We start from the raw sequence: 19,664 nt of genomic DNA on the forward strand, positions 1-19,664 counted from the left end.
CTACATTGCCGACTTATTTTTAATATAACATTGCCGAGGGGTGGGCGTGGGCCTAAACCCAATGTTGATCACCTTGCCGTTGGGCCCTGGGCGGGAGGGAACGATGCGAAGATTAGTTTCCGCTTTCCTATAGGCTTTAGCGTGCACGTGCGTAACCTATGCGCTGCACGCGCGACTTCTTATAAAGAAAGCCAAATCGCCGACGGCTCGGATCTGGAAGCAGCCGCCGCCGTCTGGTCGCTTCACCCACGAGGCCACGACCAAAGCTCAGGAGGAGGTTGATAATATGACGACTGCCGTGAAGGGAAGCATGTGGAGGAGGGTCAATCCTCAGCTGCGTGCAGTTGTCTCATGGCGATCCAGCTTAAAGCCCGCCGCCTCCATGTCTTCTTCCCCTTCCCTCTCCCCATTGACGGAGACCGCTCCGCTCTTCTACTCCAGTCTCGGTACTATTCCCTTCACGATGATCGCTTTCGTTCTTTTGGCTCGGATTTCCGATCCCATTACTTCATCGATTTGTCTCCAGGTAATGCCACGTTGAAGAAGAGAGCGGAGGACGTCATGCCGATCGCCACGGGGCACGAGCGGGAAGAGCTCGAGGCTGACCTCGAGGTTAGATTCTTCTTTCTTCTTCGACTGAGATATTTTTAAAAAAAAATTTATGGCGAGGAGATAATGATGTCTTGATCGGATCTCTTCTTATCTGGCTTTAGGGAAGGAAGCGGTTTGACATGGATGCGCCGGTCGGTCCATTCGGTACCAAGGTCAGCGGTCCTCCACTTTCTGTTTCAGTTTCTCCAGCAGATTTTGGACATCTCTTGATGTTGATGCTGCCATTTCGGTTTCCCGATTTGGCAATTTGTTTATGCGTGTTCTTTTGATTACTCACCAGGCACCGGGAATCTGTTAGAGCTTATGCTCCTTTTAGTTTTGATTACTCACCAGGCTTGCTGTCTTTTCTTCTTAATTAGTTCAACTATTGGTAGGTGTTCCTTGGAAGAATGCAAAATTTCACTCCTGGATAGTTGTTGTGAAAAGAATCATCTCTCGATAGATGATAGGCAGAAAAATGAATCAGGAAAAGATTATTGATAGTAGTAGGATCTTAATTCTTCGCTCTTCCAAAGTTAGAAAACCCTGTTCGGTTTATTGTTAATTATCCCTAGCTCTTTTTGAAGCTTGAGTTATTTAATCAAAGAATCTGCTTTAGTTACTCGATAATGCTTTCACATATGTATCTATCTTTGTGGAAAACAGAAGCCTTCAAGGACTTGATAGTTATTTATTTGTTTATTTTCCTGTATTATCACAAAATTTGTAAATAAGAGTTTCACTCTTATTTGTTATGTTCGTTTCTCTTCCTCATTTTATACTCTTTAGTTTCTTACAGACGCTCCTTACATGTAGACCGGAATTTCCTAGACCAGCATAAAACATATAAGATTTGGTCATGCGTTCTGGTATATAAACTGATATTGACATGCTAAAATATTCTTTGAACTCTCTTTATAGGCACCGCATGGATCATGAAATTATATTGAATATATTTTGGTCGGTGAGAGTTTCGAGGTTAAGTCCATCATGGGTTTGTGGACGGGGAAGCGAAGGAAAATAACTTGCCAAGAGCCAAAAAAACATCCCCTTGTTTGGCATTATTTTTAACCTCTACCGGTTTTTTCTTTGTCATCTTTATTTTAAATTTTAAATTGCCGATATAATTTAGGGAAATTGGTAGAAGTGCTGGTTATTGTATCTTTATAGGTGGTAGATTATGTTATTCATAAAATATTATGACATCCATGTAAGACAAAAGTTGGGAATGAGGGTCTTCATTACTCTTACTGTTCCACCATCTGCAACAGGTTTAACCTGCTTCCTTAAAGGGTAGCATGCCATTTGTCTATTAGAAGACTGGACCTCCCGTTCTTCTTTGCTATGCTTCGAACAGTGTTCAACCACAAAACATTTCATCATTATTAAAGATTATGTTCAATATGATGTTTGCTAGCATGCTCAGTATTTGCGTATCGAATCAACATTTTCTCTTTCACCTAATATTCTGCCACACTAGGTTTTCACATCCTTGTTCCAATCTATTTGGTCGCTCTCTCCCTGTAACTAGTCACCATACATCATTAGCTTTCGTGAGTATCTTAGCAAGCTAAGTAATATCCATTTTATAATGTTTTTTTCCTTAGTTCCAGTGGTGAATGTATTTGGCAGCACATTATTTGGGAAAGGAATTTTGTCATTTAGATTTATCCCATTATAAATTTGATAGCTATCCTTGTATCACGTATTCTAAATGCAGCATTAATCCAATTTAGCCAATATCAAACATCTTGTGGAAACATGAATAATCAATGTTCCCACTTCTGCAGGAAGAACCTGCTATCGTCCAATCCTACTATGACAAAAGAATAGTTGGATGCCCTGGTAGTGAAGGTGGTAAGTTTTATAATTGTATTGAATTATTTTTCTGTACTAGGTTCCAAATAGTTCTTTCTTCCTCTATCCTGTCATATCATGTGTTCTCATCTTCACTAGACGAAAATCTTACAGAAGATTGGAAATAATATTAAATTTATAACCCAACTCTTTTCATAAAAGAAATTTAAGTTGGTTTTAGCTAACATTTTTACTAATATTTTTTATGTAATTTCAGAGGATGAGCATGATGTTGTATGGTTTTGGCTGGAGAAGGGCAAGCCACATGAATGCCCTGTGTGCTCTCAGTACTTCACGGTAATTGTGATGACTTGGTCTTCCGAGGAGGATGATTCTTGATATTCTATCACACACCAATTAAATTTCAGCTGATATTTTCCAATTCTGTGATTGCTTAATTACTATGTTAATTTTCTACTGTTGTGCAGCTTGAGGTGATAGGTGCAGGAGGTCCCCCTGATGGGCATGGTGACGATCACGAGGATCACTAAAATTGGGATTTACTTTTTGTACAAATAAAGAATGGTGAAATGATCATTTTTTTCGGACATGTTGGCAAACTGGCTATTCCCTCTGACATACTCAGGATTTATTCTTTTTTCCTTTCAGAAGGCATATCGGATCTGTTGGACTTTGGACTCGTTTAATCCTCTTTGTTGAAGTTTCTTGTAATAATTGCTACTGTCAGTTAACACTCCTCTTTCTTGGTTACTTCAAATCAAAGCGAGAAATGTTCGCCTGGGTTGGTGATTTAATTGTATTAATCTGCTGCATGAATCCTTAAACATGTTAGTCTCTCAATTGGATTGTGAGATGCCCAAGTAGGGGCACTGCTGTAATATTATATTTGCATCTTTGTTTGTAGGTGTTTGGTTCAGTTCTTATGATAATAGCAGGGTATATTTTTCTTGCTGGCTGAATACTGGACGGCCCGATATTAGCTGCCAAGTTTGGTAATCCCTTTTAAGCTTAGTTACTTATATCTGTGGGATGATTTGGTAGCCAGTCATAGGGGCCGTGAAGTACCCCATTTGTGGAGCCTTCTGACGATCTGCTCTTAGTTCCTCTGTAGTGCTTGTATTATAAAGGACCGGTGTCCTATTTTCCTTCTTATTGGTGCATCGAACTGTAATCATTCTAGTGTCTGGAGTAATGAAATTATTCGCCCTCAGACATTGATAGAAGTAACTGAGAAGAGATTTCGACTCTTCTATGTTTGTGTGGCTAATTCTAACGTCCCCTGATCAGCTCAGAAGCTCGTGTTTTCCTTCCATGTAGCAATTGGAATTAATCATCATGATCTCTATAGCGTTCGTCCTGCTCACCGTGCACCCATCGTTAGCCCATCAACCAATAAGCCAACTCCATCTTCCTCCGTGTCTGCGACGTGCCAGTTTGGGCCTCTGTTCTTGTTCAACATGGCAAGGCTGCATACCTGGGGAGGCTGCCAGCATGCGGCAAAGCGGGGGAGACGACCTCAGAGGTGAGGTGTTGAATGATATTGGTGTTACTTACAGTTGCTAAAGGGGGCGTATTGAGATTGGATTGAATTCGAAGGAGAGGGATGAAGTGGGGCTTGGACAGATACGTCTTCAGGTAGTTCCTATCTCGTGACTTTTCTATGTGCTTCCATCTTTCTACGTTATTTTCAAATTTCATATCTTTTCTACATATTTCAGATTAATTTATTTATTTTGTTGTTGACATATCAGCTCGACAGCTCCTTATCACTTCTATAGACTTTTGGTTCAGGATAACAGAATCCTTCTTTTTACTGTTGCGTTCAAAAAGTAATGGATTATTTTTCTTCTGGACGAAAGACCGAGGAAGCCAATTCAATTTTTTTGGTCCTCGGCCTTTCTTGTGATTCAATTTTGTCATAACTTGTTCGGTGTGAAATATGGTCAGAGCACTGCCATAGTAAGCTAAAATAAACTTGCATTCTTTTAAGAATCTACTTGGTATTTCTTCATATTAGCCGGACTTGGTATTTCTTCCTATTAACCAGGATGCAGCGTTAAGTCAAGGCTAGATTATATATTCTTCAAAACCTGAATACTAATATGTACTGATGTAATAAGCTGGTAAAATTCTTCATATTAAATAATACGTACCGTAGGTTTGAAGCATTGAATGGTAAATAGAATGACTACCGTAACAGATGCATTCACATTTCCACCATTAGCCACTATTTCTTTGGATATACCATCCAATTGTCTAAACTCTGTTCTACATAGCCATCCGTCAAAGTTTCTACTTGTCTAGACGTCATTATCTAGAAGAAGAGGCTTTCTGAATGTGGGAGGAAAACCTTAAGGTGGGGGTGGCTTTCTAAATATATTCTCCTTCTATACAAGCAGTTATCATTTTCCTGAATTTCCTACAAGCTTGTGATTCAGACAGGCGGCATATTTCATCTGCTGATCAACCACAACATAGCTTAACAGTGTGATCTGATGGTAGTTGGTTGATCTCGAATCATTGTTGCCACAGCTCAGCTCCTTCTCTTCTAATTATTGTAAGCTCCAGACAGATGGATATAAAAATGCAGAGGATAATCAACAGTGCAACAATCATCTTTCTCCTTTCCTGCGCTCTTATTCTTTATCTTGTTGTAAAGCGTACATTGGTCTTCTTTCTCATCGGCAGTATTGATGCCACAATGATCCTTGCAATCCTCATCTGGTCCTTTCTGCATGAATATTTTATTCGCAAAGAAATGATAGGTGCAAAGTTAGTAAATATTACAACCATCATAGCCACCTTTTATGTTTGTGCCGTGGTTATTCTGTTATGCGTTCGTGTTGCATATTCAACAACCTTTTATGTTTGTGCCGCTTTAGATGGTGCAGCCTTTATGTCGCATGGCCTCCTGGTGTTTGTCCAACGAGTTGTAACTTGGCAGAGAAGACGTAGATGGATCACTAAATTCGTTTCAGAGGAAGAAGAGGGCCAATTTGAGTACAACTTCATCCGGGAGGCAGCTGGATTGCCCAGAAAACTCTGCTACGAAGAGCTCAAGGTAGCTACGAAGAATTTCCAAACTCCTATAGGAAGAGGTGGTTCTGGTTCAGTGTTCAAGGGGGTTCTTGGCGATGGATTACCAGTTGCTGTGAAACGGATTGAGGGAGAAGTACGTGGGGAGAAAGAATTCCGTTCAGAGATCACTGCCGTCGTCAGTGTTCAGCATATCAGCCTTGTGCGCATCCTTGGCTACTGCCTTGTTCCGGGGAGTCATCGCTTTCTTGTGTATGACTTCTTTGAGCATGGCTCACTAGACTCTTGGATCTTTCCAAAGAGCGGAGGAGGAAATTGCCTGAATTGGTTGTTGAGGTATCAAGTAGCAATTGATGTTGCGAAAGCCCTGGCTTACCTCCACCATCACTGTCGTCAGCGCATCTTGCACCTTGATGTCAAGCCAGAGAACATCCTGTTAGATGATAATTTCCGTGCTCATGTTACGGACTTTGGGATATCGAGATTAATGGGGATAGATGAGAGCAGTGTTGTCACAACTGTTAGAGGTACCAGAGGCTACCTAGCTCCCGAGTGGTTCTCAGCAGGAGGGATATGTGAGAAGTCTGATGTGTATAGCTATGGAGTGGTCCTTTTGGAGCTTGTTGGTGGACGGAGGAATGTCAACTTTTTTGACGAAGGCCGCATCTCAGACAGGAGATGGTCCTACTTTCCTAAAAATGCAAGTGAGAAAATGAGGGAAGGGAAGCTGATGGAGCTAGTAGATGAGAGGTTGCTAAGTAGTGGAGATGTTAAAGAGGAGGATGTGAAGGACGATGGTTTATGTAGTTCTATGGTGCATACAAGAGAAACCAGAGCTCAGGCCGAGCATGGAGCTTGTGGTCACCATGCTACAGGGCTATGTAGCAGTGAACATGCCTCCAGAAACTAAGATGTTTATGGTGGATCCACCCTTGCCCAAATATTCTGGATCAACTATATCTCATAGTACTAATACAGCTCGAGATCTAGGACATCCTTTCATATCCATGTCCTCCATTTCCATCTCAAATCAGTCCAGCACGTAGTTTGCAGCGTGCTTATGCGGCTATCTAGATCTTCTCTTCAGGACCAGATTATCGATATTAAGCTTGACGGAAGGATATTGCATGCTAAAACATGAGATTCAATTGTTTATTTTAATTACTTGGATGTGGTCTTGCTATGTTGTCTAGTTTCTGAGTAAATCTTTAATGTAAAGTCAAGATTCTCTGAGTTCTGATAATTAACTTCTTCTCCTCATTAGCATAAACTTATATTCATCGATACTCCCTCTTTCTGAGACAGTTTCTTGAATCTTAAATGATCTTTTTTTTTCAAAAAAAAAAAAAAAAATTGTATTCGTCTCTATATTCTTGTGCTGCCTCCTTTTTTGAACTTTCTTGTAAATAGTCCAATATGAGCATCAGTATTCCGAGGACAGTCTATCCACTGAAATTTTCTTTTTCAACTGCTGACTTACTTTTGAAACTCGAGTATAGCATAACCTTTACTCTTTCGACCCTTCTGAGAGAGCTGCTCCTATTAACTAATACCATATGTGAGTATTAATAACTGCCGACTAAGTTGACATTGATTCAAAGTTACTAGAAGAAGTTCTAGTTCCACTCTATAACCATAAAAGTTGTGAACAGGCTGCGAGTGCTTAATGGACCTTAATTATACATAAAATAAAATTCAGACAGAGCACAAAATGCTATAACTTTCGTGCATTGCTCTGCTTGACCATCAAGGTGGTCGGGTAGAGGACGTCAAGCATTTGTTCTTATCCATGCTGTAACACACTAAATGTGCAAGATCTCCAGTTAACCAGAGCTCGTAGATCTCTGTCTAAAGTCTTCAATCTAGGCTTAAAAGTGGTAACAGTGGTTGGTGCGCTGCAAGTCTCATGTGCACACACACACACACACACACTCTTTTGCCTTCATCATATTGCCCACTTGCCTGCTCCCTGTATCTCCTCTAACATGCCACCACTCTGTTACTGCAAATCTAGCTCTGTCCTTGCTCCTTACTGCTGAGATTGCATCGTCACATTCACAAGTCTACAGGATTATCATAATGCTGGGATCTCATTGAGCAATCTGGTACACAGGGTACCTTTATAATTTATTGGTTTCACGTTATCCTGATCAACACGCCTGACACATATTGCACTGATCGACGTGGCATTCTGTACAATCCTTTCTTTTTTCAGGAAGAAAAGATGGGAAATTTCCATCAAAACTTCAGCTCGCAGAGATGCACTGTACAATCTAAGTAGTGCTCACTCCCATTAATATCCACGGTTTTTAGGAATTTGAGATCTCAATGTGGAGCCCATAAGGGATAAAGTTTCCTGCATTCCACATTCCACGGTTCTTTTGTCAAGATCTTCTCACAGTATCTACTCGAGGAGTGGCCTCCATCGTGACAACAGAGTCCTTTAAGATCTGCATCCTGAACCGGTTGACAGAAACCAACTTGGTTTGATGCATCAGTGGCATGCAGTAGCTTCTATCTTCATCCACTTGCCGGTACAAACAGCTAGTGCATTCACAGCAGCGTATCTTGAAGCAATTGCTACTGAATTGATCTCATAGAATACTGGCAGTGAAGTCGAGGAAAATGGCCACTTGATCTTTCAAAGATGGCATGCGTGTCGATCGCCAAAAGCAAAAGAGAGAATAAATTTAGAGAGAGTTCATGTCTTCTGCCAAGCAGGAAATATTATCCCATTCAGTATATCTTTATCTTTATTCCAATTGGTGGACTGCCTTCCCTCCTGTCGTGTGCTTTCAAGGAGATGGATCTTAGCTACTCCCTTTCTCACAGATGATGATGCAATTGATATGAGATAACCTAGTATATCAATCATGACATGCATCTGAATAACACTCATAATATATAGTGCTTCGATCGAGCATAGCATTAATGACCCAAAATCTTTATTTAAGTGTAATAATAATAATACTATGGTAGAAAAATCTGATGGATGGACCAATTCAAAAACATACTTCCGTTGGAAAGGCATCACACTTAATAAATTGGGGGACCAGGATGCATGTGAAAATGCCTCCTTCCAAGAAAAGGGTAATTGTATCTTGTGAGGATCCGCAATATTAATTTGGTGTAACAACACACGGTGGAGATATGATTTGAAGTTTTTTACCGTAAAAATTTAATAATTTAATAAGGGATTATCCCAAATGTTTCGTATCTATCTGAGTCAAGTTGTCCGTCCGCACCAAAAAGTTATTTATCCTTCTATAAAACACTAAAATATGGATATGCGGACGGGTAAACAAAGTGGGATCCGAATTTGAATTGGGTTAGAGGGTTAACGGGTTATCGGATCGACGATCACATGCCTTTGCAGCCTTAGGCTGAGCCTGTCAGGGGTAGTACTGAAATAATAGCAAAGCGTGACGGCCATTTTGGTCCGATAGCCTGTGAAATATCCAGCTGGTTCGATGTTATTGTCGATAGTTTCAACCCTGTTATGATGGGTGGCTCTTCTTCCCAATAGTCGTCTCCCTCCCTCCCTCCCTCGCGAATAAAAAGGACTCCTTTTCCCCGTTCTCTATACTTGAAAACCGGAAGAGGAAAAAGATCGTTTGCTTTTGGATTAGCTCCTCCATCCCAGGTTCGTACCTCCAAATCCTAAGAAATCCATTCTTTATTGAAGAAAGTTCGCACCTTGCCGATTCATTGTTCATTTCCTTTTCTCCCTATTAGATGATATATATATCTTCTTTTGGTGTTTATTATGTTGGTATGGTTGTTGGGTCCTCAAAAGCAATCAGACTTCAAGGTTGATGCGAGATAAGGAACTTAACAATCTGATGGATATCAGGTCATTGTGGGAATTAATCTCTTTTGGCACAAGCATTAATTCCTGTATGCAAATCTAGGCCTCAAAAAGCTACCCCTCCCCTCCTGTTGTTATTTGTGTTTTATTGTTTCTGCAGTTTGGTCGTAGATTCCCTGCCTCAAAATACAAAAGCTTGCTTGTTTTCCCACATCTTTTCCCTTAATTGGGTTTTTGTCCTGTCTTTACCTGAGGCCTTCTGCAGGCTCAGCTCTTAGCTGGTTTCACTATACATGCTACAGTTAATGGGCTCGTATTATTCTTAGTTCACTGTCAGCATGTTGGTATTATTGCCAAGGTTAATTTGGCACTTCTTTGTTGCAGTGAAACTTAGTTGTTGTCATTGCAAGGGGTGGTGGGATTGCAAGGGCTGCTCTTCGGATAGTGGAGATGAGCTATGGGAGCAGCTCAGTTGGTTCTGGTCTGGTTTCCACATTTCTTGCATCACCAATCTAAATAATTGATACAAGTAACAGATGAGAAGCCCATGATATTATGGTTTGGTGGTTTATTTAGAAGTGGATTGATGCAGGTGCTAGGACTGGTGCAAGGGCTTCTGAGTATGGGAGGACCCATGTGGTAAGACCTAAAGGGAGGCATCAGACTACAATAGTTTGGCTTCATGGTTTAGGTGACAATGGAGCAAGGTAATAATCACTAGCATATCCTTGGTAATATTGCATTAATCGACTGGTTGAAATCTTTTGATTCTCATGTTTCCTTGAAATGCTGATAGATCTTGAATCAGTGACATGTATAGAAGCATATATGTTCACAATTTAGTTGGTTGGTCATTATGTGGGAAATCATTTGTTTTATAGCCTGAGACACATGTTTTTTAATCTTTTGATCACCTAGCCTTTTGTACTTTTTTCTGTTTCATTTTATTGCTGATATAGATCAGGTTCTTAGTGTTTACAAAACAAGGCAAAAAGAGATATTTGATGCCTGTGAGTTTAGTAATTTTTTTCTTTTGGTCGAGGAAGGATCATGCCTCCCTCTTTTTAACTCTAAATTTTGCCTGAGTTGTATAAAAGGAACCCACAGTAAGTGCTTTAGGCCTACTCTCTGATATGGGATAACCATCATTTATTGTTGGCAGGATTAGAATGTTAGTAGACTGCTGTCAGCACTATCATGTTTTGTCCTAAAATCGAGCATCTTTATCTATTTGCTAATTGATAATTGCAAAAGCAATATTGAGTAATACAATTCTGATGGCCTGGATTCTGATTTACATATGCAGCTGGTCTCAGCTCTTGGAAACTCTTCCTCTTCCAAATGTAAGTTTGCAACTTTTCAAATGATAGTAAGATTTGTTTCTTTCTTATTTGTCATCTTTTCCCTTCCGTCTTCTGACATAGTGGCGCATCTTTGACTAGTTTATGATATAAGCTGTTGCTCTCTGTATCATCTATAGCGTAATTTCACTAATGCAGATTAAATGGATATGTCCTACTGCCCCTACACGGCCTGTATCAGTGTTTGGTGGTTTCCCCTGCACTGCATGTAAGTTAACTCGACTACCATAACATTAAATTCTGTCCTTATATCCTGGTTCTCCGTCTTTCTGGGTATTCCTATTTCATTTTCTAGTGTACTTGCTGATTATCTTTGAATGTTATTCATTTCAGAGTTGAATACTTAAAATTTAGATTTTATGAATGATAGTTTCTATTCTCCTTTCACCTTATTATTATTTTTGGTTTTCTAGGGTTTGATGTTGGAGATCTCTCTGAGGAGGGCCCTGATGATGTTGAGGGACTGGACGCTTCAGCTGCACATGTTGCAAACCTCTTATCTACAGAGCCTGCCGATAGTATGTTTCGAGATAAATAATTATTTACTTATGTAATTTTATCAATGAGCTACATTCTCTTTCTTTTCTTAAAGTTGTTCATATTACTAGTAAGCCATACATTAAAAGAGAACTCGTTCATTTTCTTGTTGGCTGTATTCTGTGTTATGTTATAAGCATTTTTCTATAATGATGTCCTATTGTCCCACTGTCTTGTCTCAGAAAAAAAGAGATTTTTAAGCCAAAAGCTGATGCATGTTGCAAAATCGGGAGTTGATGTGTCTTCTTTAAGTAGATACCTGTTCATTTCTAAACCATACAAATTGCAAGTTTCAACAATCAATACAACTTATTGTACATATCAAGTACTTTGCATGTATTTGTAGATTTGAATTGATATCCTTCAGCTTCTCTGAATTGAATATTGCAGTCAAACTTGGTGTTGGCGGCTTCAGTATGGGCGCTGCTACTGCCCTCTACTCTGCAACTTGTTTTGCTCATGGAAAATATGGAAATGGTAATCCATACCCTCTCAACCTAAGTGCAGTTGTTGCTCTAAGTGGTTGGCTTCCATGTTCCAGGTCTGTCTTCTCATGTTGAGTACAAAGCCTTCCTATTAACAAATTATCTCCGTTTCTGACATATCCTCATTTTGGCGATTTTAGGAGCTTGAAGAATAAAGTGGAAAGCTCACAAGAGGCTGTGACACGGGCTTCTTCCTTGCCAATTTTGCTTTGCCATGGAAAAGGTACATTTCAATATTTACGCATGGATGCAAAGCTGTAGATTTTCTCCTTGTGCACATATGCTTTATGATGTTAATGCTCAAGATTTCCATACACTTGGTTGCCTTCAAGTTGCATCCTTCTTCCTGGTTTATAACCCATTATATACTGAATGTAGAAAGGAATATAAAGAAAAGGTACATTAAAAAGAAGAGTACGGTCATTTACTATCTTACTCTTTCCTGGTTTTTTTGTTTCATCTTCAGTTATATACTTGATTTACGATCTCTAGAATCTCCTTTATTTTTTGACAATATTGTAGTATCTTTATAACTCTTATCAGTATATCTTGAGTAACTTCATTATTTTTTATTGCTTTCTGTTTCTGTTTTTGGTAGGATCATATACAAGCTTTCTTGATGACATGTCTCATAGAGAAAAAATATTCTTTGATAGTCACTTCAAGGCTCTTCTGGCATAATCATTACCGAAAGCAAAGAATTTGATGATTCTTCTTTTTCTGCTGTAAGATAGTTTGTTTTTTTTTTGTTTTGCTGGGAACTACTTCTTTGAGTGACCCTTCTGAAGTTAGTGTTTCAGCTATTGGATCTTCCAGTTTCTCCTTATCTTCTTCTTTTATTTCCTGCATATTCCGTACACCAAGAACCAGTTCATCATTTATCTCTCTCCTCTTGCGCAAGGAGGATTCATTTAAAGTTCTTTTGGAAAATTACTGGATATTTATGTTCAAGTGTCATTCTTAAAGATTCAGGTGGTTATCTCAGAACAGTTGATAGTAAATTCCTCATGTTATTGGATAAATTCATCTTTGGATATAGGTTTTCTGTAACTTTTTTTTTTATCTAATTTAGGAAACTTCATCTGAATCAATTAATAGATGCATATATGGAAGTTCTAGAGCATCAGAAGTTGCAAACATGCTAACATTTTTTTATTCATGTTTAAAATTCTTACAGCTGATGACGTAGTACTGTATAAACATGGGGAGAGATCTGTTGAAGTTTTGCGGTCAAATGGATTCCCGAATGTAACTTTCAAATCCTACAATGGGTAATTAAATCTTCGTACCTATCTTTCTGTTTTTCTATTTTGTGAACTATATATATGTATCTAATATATTTGAATTGTGCAGTATTGGGCACTACACAGTCCCTCAGGAGATGGATGAAGTCTGCAAATGGCTCATTGCGAGGTTGGGGATTGATGGCTCGCGGTCGTGAATTGAATCATTTTAAATTTTGAATGGTCCATCAAGTCACGACCAAATAAGATTCTAAGGTGTACTGAGTTTATGGCTATGTAGTTATGAGATAGATGTGGGTCTGGGTATACAACATAGTTGCATTTCATCATTTGGTTTTCCTGGTCCTTTCACCTTCTATAAAGATACTTGTTTATATGCACGCTTAATATTGGGAGTTTGGTGGCATTGGTTTGAGATATTTGTGGTTCTCTTTTCGTTCATCAATTAGTGTATGGTTGTGTTTTATGATTTTGTATTCATTAATAGACTTGTTATAGCTTTTCATGATTTGCCCCAAAGAAGCGATCTGGTTAAGGTTATCTACTGCTTTTAAAAGTTATTTGTTTGTTTTAGAAAAGCCTTGATGAACAAATAGATGAAAAGATTTGTCTTATGTTATTTGTTTGTTTTCTTTCATTTAATTATATTCTACTTCAGCCTACTTCAGCTGAATGAGACCAAGGCATCTATTCTACAAATAGATGAAAAGGGTCCGTTTGCTGTAAAATAGCTATCAAAATTTTCATCGAATTGCAGTAAAAAAAAAAAATTTGGTACAACTCCCTTTTAATCTTTTTATGAAGTTGAGGTCTCTTTCCATCTTATTGAAGATGAAGAAATTGTGTTTAATTTGATATCCACTCTAATTGAATGGATGTCAAAATAAAGTATATTAACTTATATTATTAAGTAGAGATTTTACATAAGGGAATTTATTATATAAAATATTGAAATATATGTTGATGCAGGATCTTAGATACATCACAATGAACAAACCCAAAACCGATTATCTGAAGATATTACCAGGGCACCTTCGTGTTGCATCTCTCTCGAAATGCTTTGTGTTCTAGCTAATCCTTTAAATTCTTGCTGCATCTTATTAAGGCACACTTGCACGTTTGAAAATTTTGTCAGGAGAAAGCTAAGCGTTATGCAGTTCATAAAGATTGTGGTCTTTGTTGGTATATAAACATATGATGCTAAAGATTCTTCTTTTCTCCTTATCATTTTCTGTCTATCAATATCAATTAACTTTAGGAATTGATGGTACTCCATTTGAAAATTCAGATACTGCATTTATTTCCCGAATCTTTTGTAAGCAGCCAAGAGATGCGCTGCGATTTCTTATCAATCTCTTCTTCTTCTTCTTCTTTTTCTTTGTCCAACTTGTTCACCAATCTTTAGTGGCAGCAAGCAGCTAAGCAGGTCCTCTCCTCTCCATAACATTGTAAAACTATGAACTGAAAAAACTAGTTGAGACATAATTGTCTTGAGAACCCATGACATGAAGCTGGCCAGGCCATGATGGGATGTCATGCCATCCAAAAGTGAAAGGAGGCCTCACAGAGTCACAGTTCGTGATCATAAACAATCTCTTCCAACAGGATCTTCCTTGATATTTCACTTGATTAGATTTCTCTTAAGGATATGCTCCTTGATTGCCACTTTCTTAGCTTTTATCTTCGGATCAGCAGGGCGGGCCATGTGGGTCTAAATCTTGCTTCCGAATATTATAGGAAGGATGGAGAATGTTATTTTAGGAACCAAACTTTTCATCCAACTAGAAGCCTTTTTTATATTGGATTCTCTTATCTATGATTCGACTTCATTGTCTCACTGTGAAGTCTCCTAGCTGTGGCCCATCTTGTGGTTCTTTAGAGAGACATGCAAGAATTGGACATGGGTAATTAACCATTAAGAAATGGCCTCAGCTAGCATTACTGTTGCACTTAATTCTATATATGCTGCTCATAATATTATGTGAGAATTAGCCCTTAGTTTGGTCCCAAAAGTATAGCATTACGTAGCTGCTCGGTAAGGTATAAATGGCATCTAGGCTACACAATGTACTGGACTACGAATAATAATGAACTTAAAAGATTGCAGATTCAAATTATAAAATATGTAAGCTGGTTTCTTTCTGTGGACCACGGATGTTGTGATGGCTCTCATGCATGTCCATTGATTTTAACTGACATGAATCATACAATATTTGAACAATCTCTTTATGAGCATCTTTTAAAAATTTGAAGCAGAGACACGTAATGGAGTTGGCAACTACTTTGATGTTCCAATTATAGTGAATTAAACTGGTTTACAGGTCATTGCAGAATGGGGCAGCAGACATAGAAACAATCCTCTCTCTCTCTCTCTCTCTCTCTCTCTCTCTCTCTCTCTCGACATATATATATATATATATATATATATATATGTGTGTGTGTGTGTGTGTGTAGAGAGAGAGAGAGAGAGAGAGACTTAAAAGTGATAACTACAAGTGGAACTTGGAAGGGACTGGAGACACGGTCTATAGTTGTTGGTAATGGAGGAGAATTGGGGGAGCAGAGTCTGCCCTCAAGGTATGGGTTTGTGTGTCTTCCAAAGTTTTTGCCTCTCTTCCCAGTTGCAATCTCTGCTTGCCCCGGTTCCAGCATTGTGACCAAATGGTCGAGGATAATTAAGATCCTGAAGCTAAACAAGATAAAAAAAAGGAAAGGCATGCAGAAGACTAAAATATATTATCTGAACACAACTGACAGAGGCAGAGAGGTCGCATCTTATTCAGGATCCTCAACTTGCAGTAACACACCAACAAAAAATGATATAGCAAATGAAATCTAGGGATAGTTACAATGTTTGCATGACGTTTGTGGTTGAGCGAAACATCACTTGTATCATATGATCATGGGCCACTTTGGACTCTTTCTGGAGCTATTATTCTTATATACTGCCATTCTCGATTTATTTCTCATCGGGCCTACTGATAATTTTAATGATCATTCTCTGAATTCGGCTGGCAAGTGGCAATTCACAGCTCTCCAGCAGACACATGAAGGGCATGGTCCTCTCTTATTTATTTATTTATTTATTTACTTTTTACTCAATTCTGGCTCTCTCAGTTTTCGCGACACATGGCAATATTACTCTCTTCTTTAATTTGTGCACTATTCTTCCAGTTTTGACTGCTTAAACTCTGCTAGGACAGTGAATAAGCTTACTACTACGTACGTTTGTTACTTCCTCCATCTCGTAGTGTTTATGAGTTCCATCTTTAGTTATCCGTGATTCTTCCAGATAATTTCGCTTAATTTCGCGTTCCACAAAGTAAAAGAGAAAAGAAGAAGAAAATTAAGTCTAATAGGAGGAACGTACGGATTTACCATTGATCTACTATATATGAAAAAGGTGAAGGAAAATTGTTAGGCGCAAACTAAGGCGACGTGGCTAAGTAAATGGAGTCACATGTGGTCGAAAGAAAAAGAAAAGAAAGGAAAGGCAAAAGAGGAACAACACCTTCTTTGTTGTGAGGGGGAGGTGGGGGTGGGCGTTTAATGCAGCACGGGTCATGCATGCATCCCCTTCTTTTGGACTCTTCCTCCCCCCCTCACAGTAACCCACTTCTCCTGGATTGCTACCTAGCCTAGGCCTAGCATAAAACTCAATGTTACTAATTTACTCTTTCCTAAAGTTATTATTCAGAAAATATAAAGGGATGGGCATTTAGGTCTTTTCCGGTTTCCAACACAAACAACCCCATTACTTGTCTATATATATAGAAATGAAGAGAAGAGAGAGAGAGTCCGTAATTAGAAGCTCGATTCCCTTAGCATACACCGCATTCCATGGCTACCACTAAAAGCCAACGAGATGATTCCGACTACGACAGCAGCTACTCTTCTTCCTTCACGGCTCCCAGCTCTCGCCGGAGCTGGATCAGCGACATCAGCCTCGGTAGCTCGAGCTCGATCTCAGCTCGCTCCTACTACTGCAACGATTCCTTCACCCAGTACAAGCCCCACAAGGCCAACCAAGCCGAGTGGGAGGCCATCCAGAGGCTACGGGCGACCCACGGCCACGTTGGACTTGACCACTTCCGACTGGTTCGGCGGCTCGGGAGCGGCGACCTCGGAAACGTGTATCTGTGCCAGCTCCGCGATCCCAAGTCGTGCCTCTACTACGCCATGAAAGTGGTTGATCGGGAGGCGCTCGCCTTCCGGAAGAAGCTACAGAGAGCCGAGACAGAGAAGGAGATACTTCGCACGCTAGACCACCCTTTCCTGCCGACGTTGTACGCCGACTTCGACGCTTCACACTACTCGTGCCTCGTCATGGAGTTTTGCCCCGGCGGAGACCTGCATGTTGTTCGCCAGCGCCAGCCAGGGAGGCGATTCAGTATCTCCTCATCAAGGTAAAATTATATATATATATATATATACTGTTTAAATGTATATATATAAATTTCTAGAGTAGTTCGAGATATTAATTGGAATGTTGTGCATATTGAATAGATTTTACGCGGCGGAGACGGTGTTGGCATTGGAGTATCTCCACATGATGGGGGTGGTATACAGGGACTTGAAGCCGGAGAACGTGCTCGTCAGGGACGACGGCCACATCATGCTCTCGGACTTCGACCTCTCGCTACGATGCGACGTCGTGCCCAAGCTTCTCAAGCAAAGACGACTCATGATGGAGAAGAAGGCAAAGGGATCCACCTCGACCGCCACCGCCTCCTCTTGCGTGCCGCCGATGCAACCGGTGCTCTCTTGCTTCTTCAACGGCGTCAGCAAGTGCAACAAGAAAACCACCGAAGAGGAAGAGTATGATGACATGGAAGAAGAAGTCGACCCTGAGCTCGTGGCTGAACCCATCACGGCGCGATCCAAGTCGTTCGTCGGCACGCACGAGTACTTGGCGCCGGAGGTAATCTCCGGCTCCGGCCACGGGAGCGCGGTGGATTGGTGGACGCTCGGAGTGTTCCTGTACGAGATGATATACGGGAGGACACCATTCAAAGGTGAGAACAATGAGAGGACCCTCATCAACATCTTGAAGCAACCGTTGACATTTCCAAAATTAGCAACCAGTGGTGGGAAGGACTTGGAGGAGATATTAAAGGTGGAAGACCTCATAAGCAAGCTCTTGGTGAAGAATCCAAGGCGAAGAATTGGGAGCTTGAAGGGTTCGGTGGAGATCAAGAGGCATGAGTTCTTCAAAGGTGTGAATTGGGCTCTTATAAGGTCGGTTAAGCCCCCCGAGGTCCCAAGAGCAGCTAGAGTTGCGAGAGCACCAGTGCTTCAGAGACTCACCAAGAAGGAGAAGGAGGAGCCGTATCACATCCCTCGCCATTTTGATTACTTCTAACTAATTAATTATTAGATGCGGGCGCGATCGAGCGTTCCTTAGATATTTCATCCATGTACATATAGTTAATTAGTTGGAAGTAATTAACATGCATGTCAAGGACTCCGGCTAACAGCTCTCCTCCAACTCACTTAATTATCACAAGGAATAGCAACAGCTGGCCTAACTTTCTTTGCTCTACGTGATCATTTGTTTTACTACGTACTGTATATTGTTCTCATGTATTATGAAGTGTTAGTTTGCACGAGCTAGCTCTTTCCATATTTTAGTATAATTTTTTCAAGTAACTAGACAGTAGGCACTCTAGCCAAACAGTATAGCTAACACTAGTCTCCTTTAACTAGTCGAATCCTAGCTACGCTATTACACTTGCATCAACGTCTATAGTTGATTGCATATATTATCGTAATGCAGCCGGGTATAGATCTATCAACAACTAACTAAGATTACCGGATAGAGATAGTTTATCTTAATGCATCAATTAATTGATGCCCTCAAACTAAGGTCATTTAATGCAGCCGGTGGAGTTCTATCAACAAGTAACTAAGTAGGATTAGTAAATAGAGATAGTTTATCTTGCATCCCTTAAATTAAGGTCATTTAATGTGCATGCTCAAGAACGTGCATGCGATGATGGCGGTGGAGATGTAGAAAGGAGTGTATTGAAGCTTTGAGATATTTATATATATAGATGTATCCATCCAATTGGACGATACTAATGGGACTAGTTACTAATAATGATATTGAAGATGGAGTAGTAATAATGTGTTGACAGGGAAGCCATCATAAGTTGGTGTTGATAATTCAGAGAGGTTATGATGTGGTGGAATAGAGTACTAGTCATGGAGAGGCAGAGGAGTCAAGACGGACAATGATATTTGCACAGTGGAGCAGACGAGGGAAGCTTGGGCTTGGGTGATTAAGTTCATGGTGGGCCCTTTACCCTATACTCAGTGTCAGGTCAGTTCTCAATGGCATTGCAGAGGCATGCGCTCTCTCAACTATAATTCTTCCATTCCCGCCTGTACGTACTGCATGCGGCTCAGATGTGGTATTATTTCTCTCTGGTAGAATTAAGCCTAACACTAATTAACCGAAATGTAAATATGCTAATTAGTACTAAATGTCCATATATATCTGCTCCGCCTCCCCTTCCTTCATCTGATAATGTAACTCAGCTGTAGCGTGTAGGCTAGCTACAAAAGGAATAGAATGAGCCCGTCATTGCATAGGGATGGACAGGTCACATCCTTCTCGATCCACAAATCAAATGGGGGTTCCACATTTATTCATGATTTCAAGCTGCCTATAAATATTCTTCATGGTCATTTGATAAGCCGGGCGGATGATTCGGAATGTTGTCTCCCAGGCCATGGCAGCGAGAGTGGTGTTGTATCTAATCATCTTTCAATATATTCTGGC

At 40.1% G+C, this 19,664-nt stretch overlaps 4 protein-coding genes across 4 annotated transcripts; all 4 read left to right on the plus strand.

Moving 5' to 3' along the window:
- Positions 1-155: 155 nt before the first annotated feature.
- On the plus strand, positions 156-3,312 carry LOC140802563 (putative cytochrome c oxidase subunit 5b-like). The gene is made up of 6 exons (XM_073158093.1): positions 156-446; positions 527-612; positions 714-764; positions 2,382-2,448; positions 2,666-2,745; positions 2,877-3,312. Exons 1-6 carry the CDS (start codon positions 287-289, stop codon positions 2,937-2,939), a joined length of 507 nt encoding a protein of 168 aa, XP_073014194.1. The 5' UTR covers positions 156-286; the 3' UTR covers positions 2,940-3,312.
- A 680-nt stretch (positions 3,313-3,992) lies between these two features.
- On the plus strand, positions 3,993-6,615 carry LOC140802562 (probable receptor-like protein kinase At5g20050). Its single transcript, XM_073158092.1, is given in 3 exon segments — positions 3,993-4,044; positions 5,292-6,231; positions 6,233-6,615. Coding segments are annotated over 2 exon segments (1,185 nt in total). The 5' UTR covers positions 3,993-4,044; positions 5,292-5,305; the 3' UTR covers positions 6,492-6,615.
- Positions 6,616-8,909: 2,294 nt separating this feature from the next.
- On the plus strand, positions 8,910-13,299 carry LOC140802569 (uncharacterized). The gene is made up of 10 exons (XM_073158098.1): positions 8,910-9,088; positions 9,638-9,734; positions 9,846-9,960; positions 10,560-10,596; positions 10,753-10,822; positions 11,028-11,132; positions 11,542-11,692; positions 11,777-11,859; positions 12,814-12,907; positions 12,990-13,299. The coding sequence occupies exons 2-10, from the start codon at positions 9,704-9,706 to the stop codon at positions 13,075-13,077; spliced, it is 774 nt and encodes a 257-aa protein (XP_073014199.1). The 5' UTR covers positions 8,910-9,088; positions 9,638-9,703; the 3' UTR covers positions 13,078-13,299.
- A 3,373-nt stretch (positions 13,300-16,672) lies between these two features.
- On the plus strand, positions 16,673-18,486 carry LOC140802564 (protein kinase PINOID 2-like). Its single transcript, XM_073158094.1, has 2 exons — positions 16,673-17,286; positions 17,387-18,486. The coding sequence occupies exons 1-2, from the start codon at positions 16,721-16,723 to the stop codon at positions 18,240-18,242; spliced, it is 1,422 nt and encodes a 473-aa protein (XP_073014195.1). The 5' UTR covers positions 16,673-16,720; the 3' UTR covers positions 18,243-18,486.
- The last annotated feature ends 1,178 nt before the right edge of the window (positions 18,487-19,664 follow it).

This window comes from Typha latifolia, unplaced genomic scaffold (genome assembly GCF_019914945.1).
Source record: "Typha latifolia isolate L0001 unplaced genomic scaffold, TyphaL0001v2 contig_33, whole genome shotgun sequence".
NCBI lineage: Eukaryota > Viridiplantae > Streptophyta > Magnoliopsida > Poales > Typhaceae > Typha > Typha latifolia.

What these genes read in the sequence shown, in the direction of transcription:
- LOC140802563 (XM_073158093.1), top strand. Translation starts at nt 287, where the DNA reads ATGACGACTGCCGTGAAGGGAAGCATGTGGAGGAGGGTCAATCCTCAG. An exon ending in GCTCTTCTACTCCAGTCTCG is followed by an intron (nt 447 to 526) that starts GTACTATTCCCT and finishes ATTTGTCTCCAG; the next exon opens with GTAATGCCACGTTGAAGAAG. An exon ending in TCGGTCCATTCGGTACCAAG is followed by an intron (nt 765 to 2,381) that starts GTCAGCGGTCCT and finishes CCACTTCTGCAG; the next exon opens with GAAGAACCTGCTATCGTCCA.
- LOC140802569 (XM_073158098.1), top strand. Translation starts at nt 9,704, where the DNA reads ATGAGCTATGGGAGCAGCTCAGTTGGTTCTG. An exon ending in TTAGGTGACAATGGAGCAAG is followed by an intron (nt 9,961 to 10,559) that starts GTAATAATCACT and finishes TTACATATGCAG; the next exon opens with CTGGTCTCAGCTCTTGGAAA. An exon ending in TTTGCTTTGCCATGGAAAAG is followed by an intron (nt 11,860 to 12,813) that starts GTACATTTCAAT and finishes AAATTCTTACAG; the next exon opens with CTGATGACGTAGTACTGTAT.
- LOC140802564 (XM_073158094.1), top strand. Translation starts at nt 16,721, where the DNA reads ATGGCTACCACTAAAAGCCAACGAGATGATTCCGACTACGACAGCAGC. An exon ending in TTCAGTATCTCCTCATCAAG is followed by an intron (nt 17,287 to 17,386) that starts GTAAAATTATAT and finishes CATATTGAATAG; the next exon opens with ATTTTACGCGGCGGAGACGG.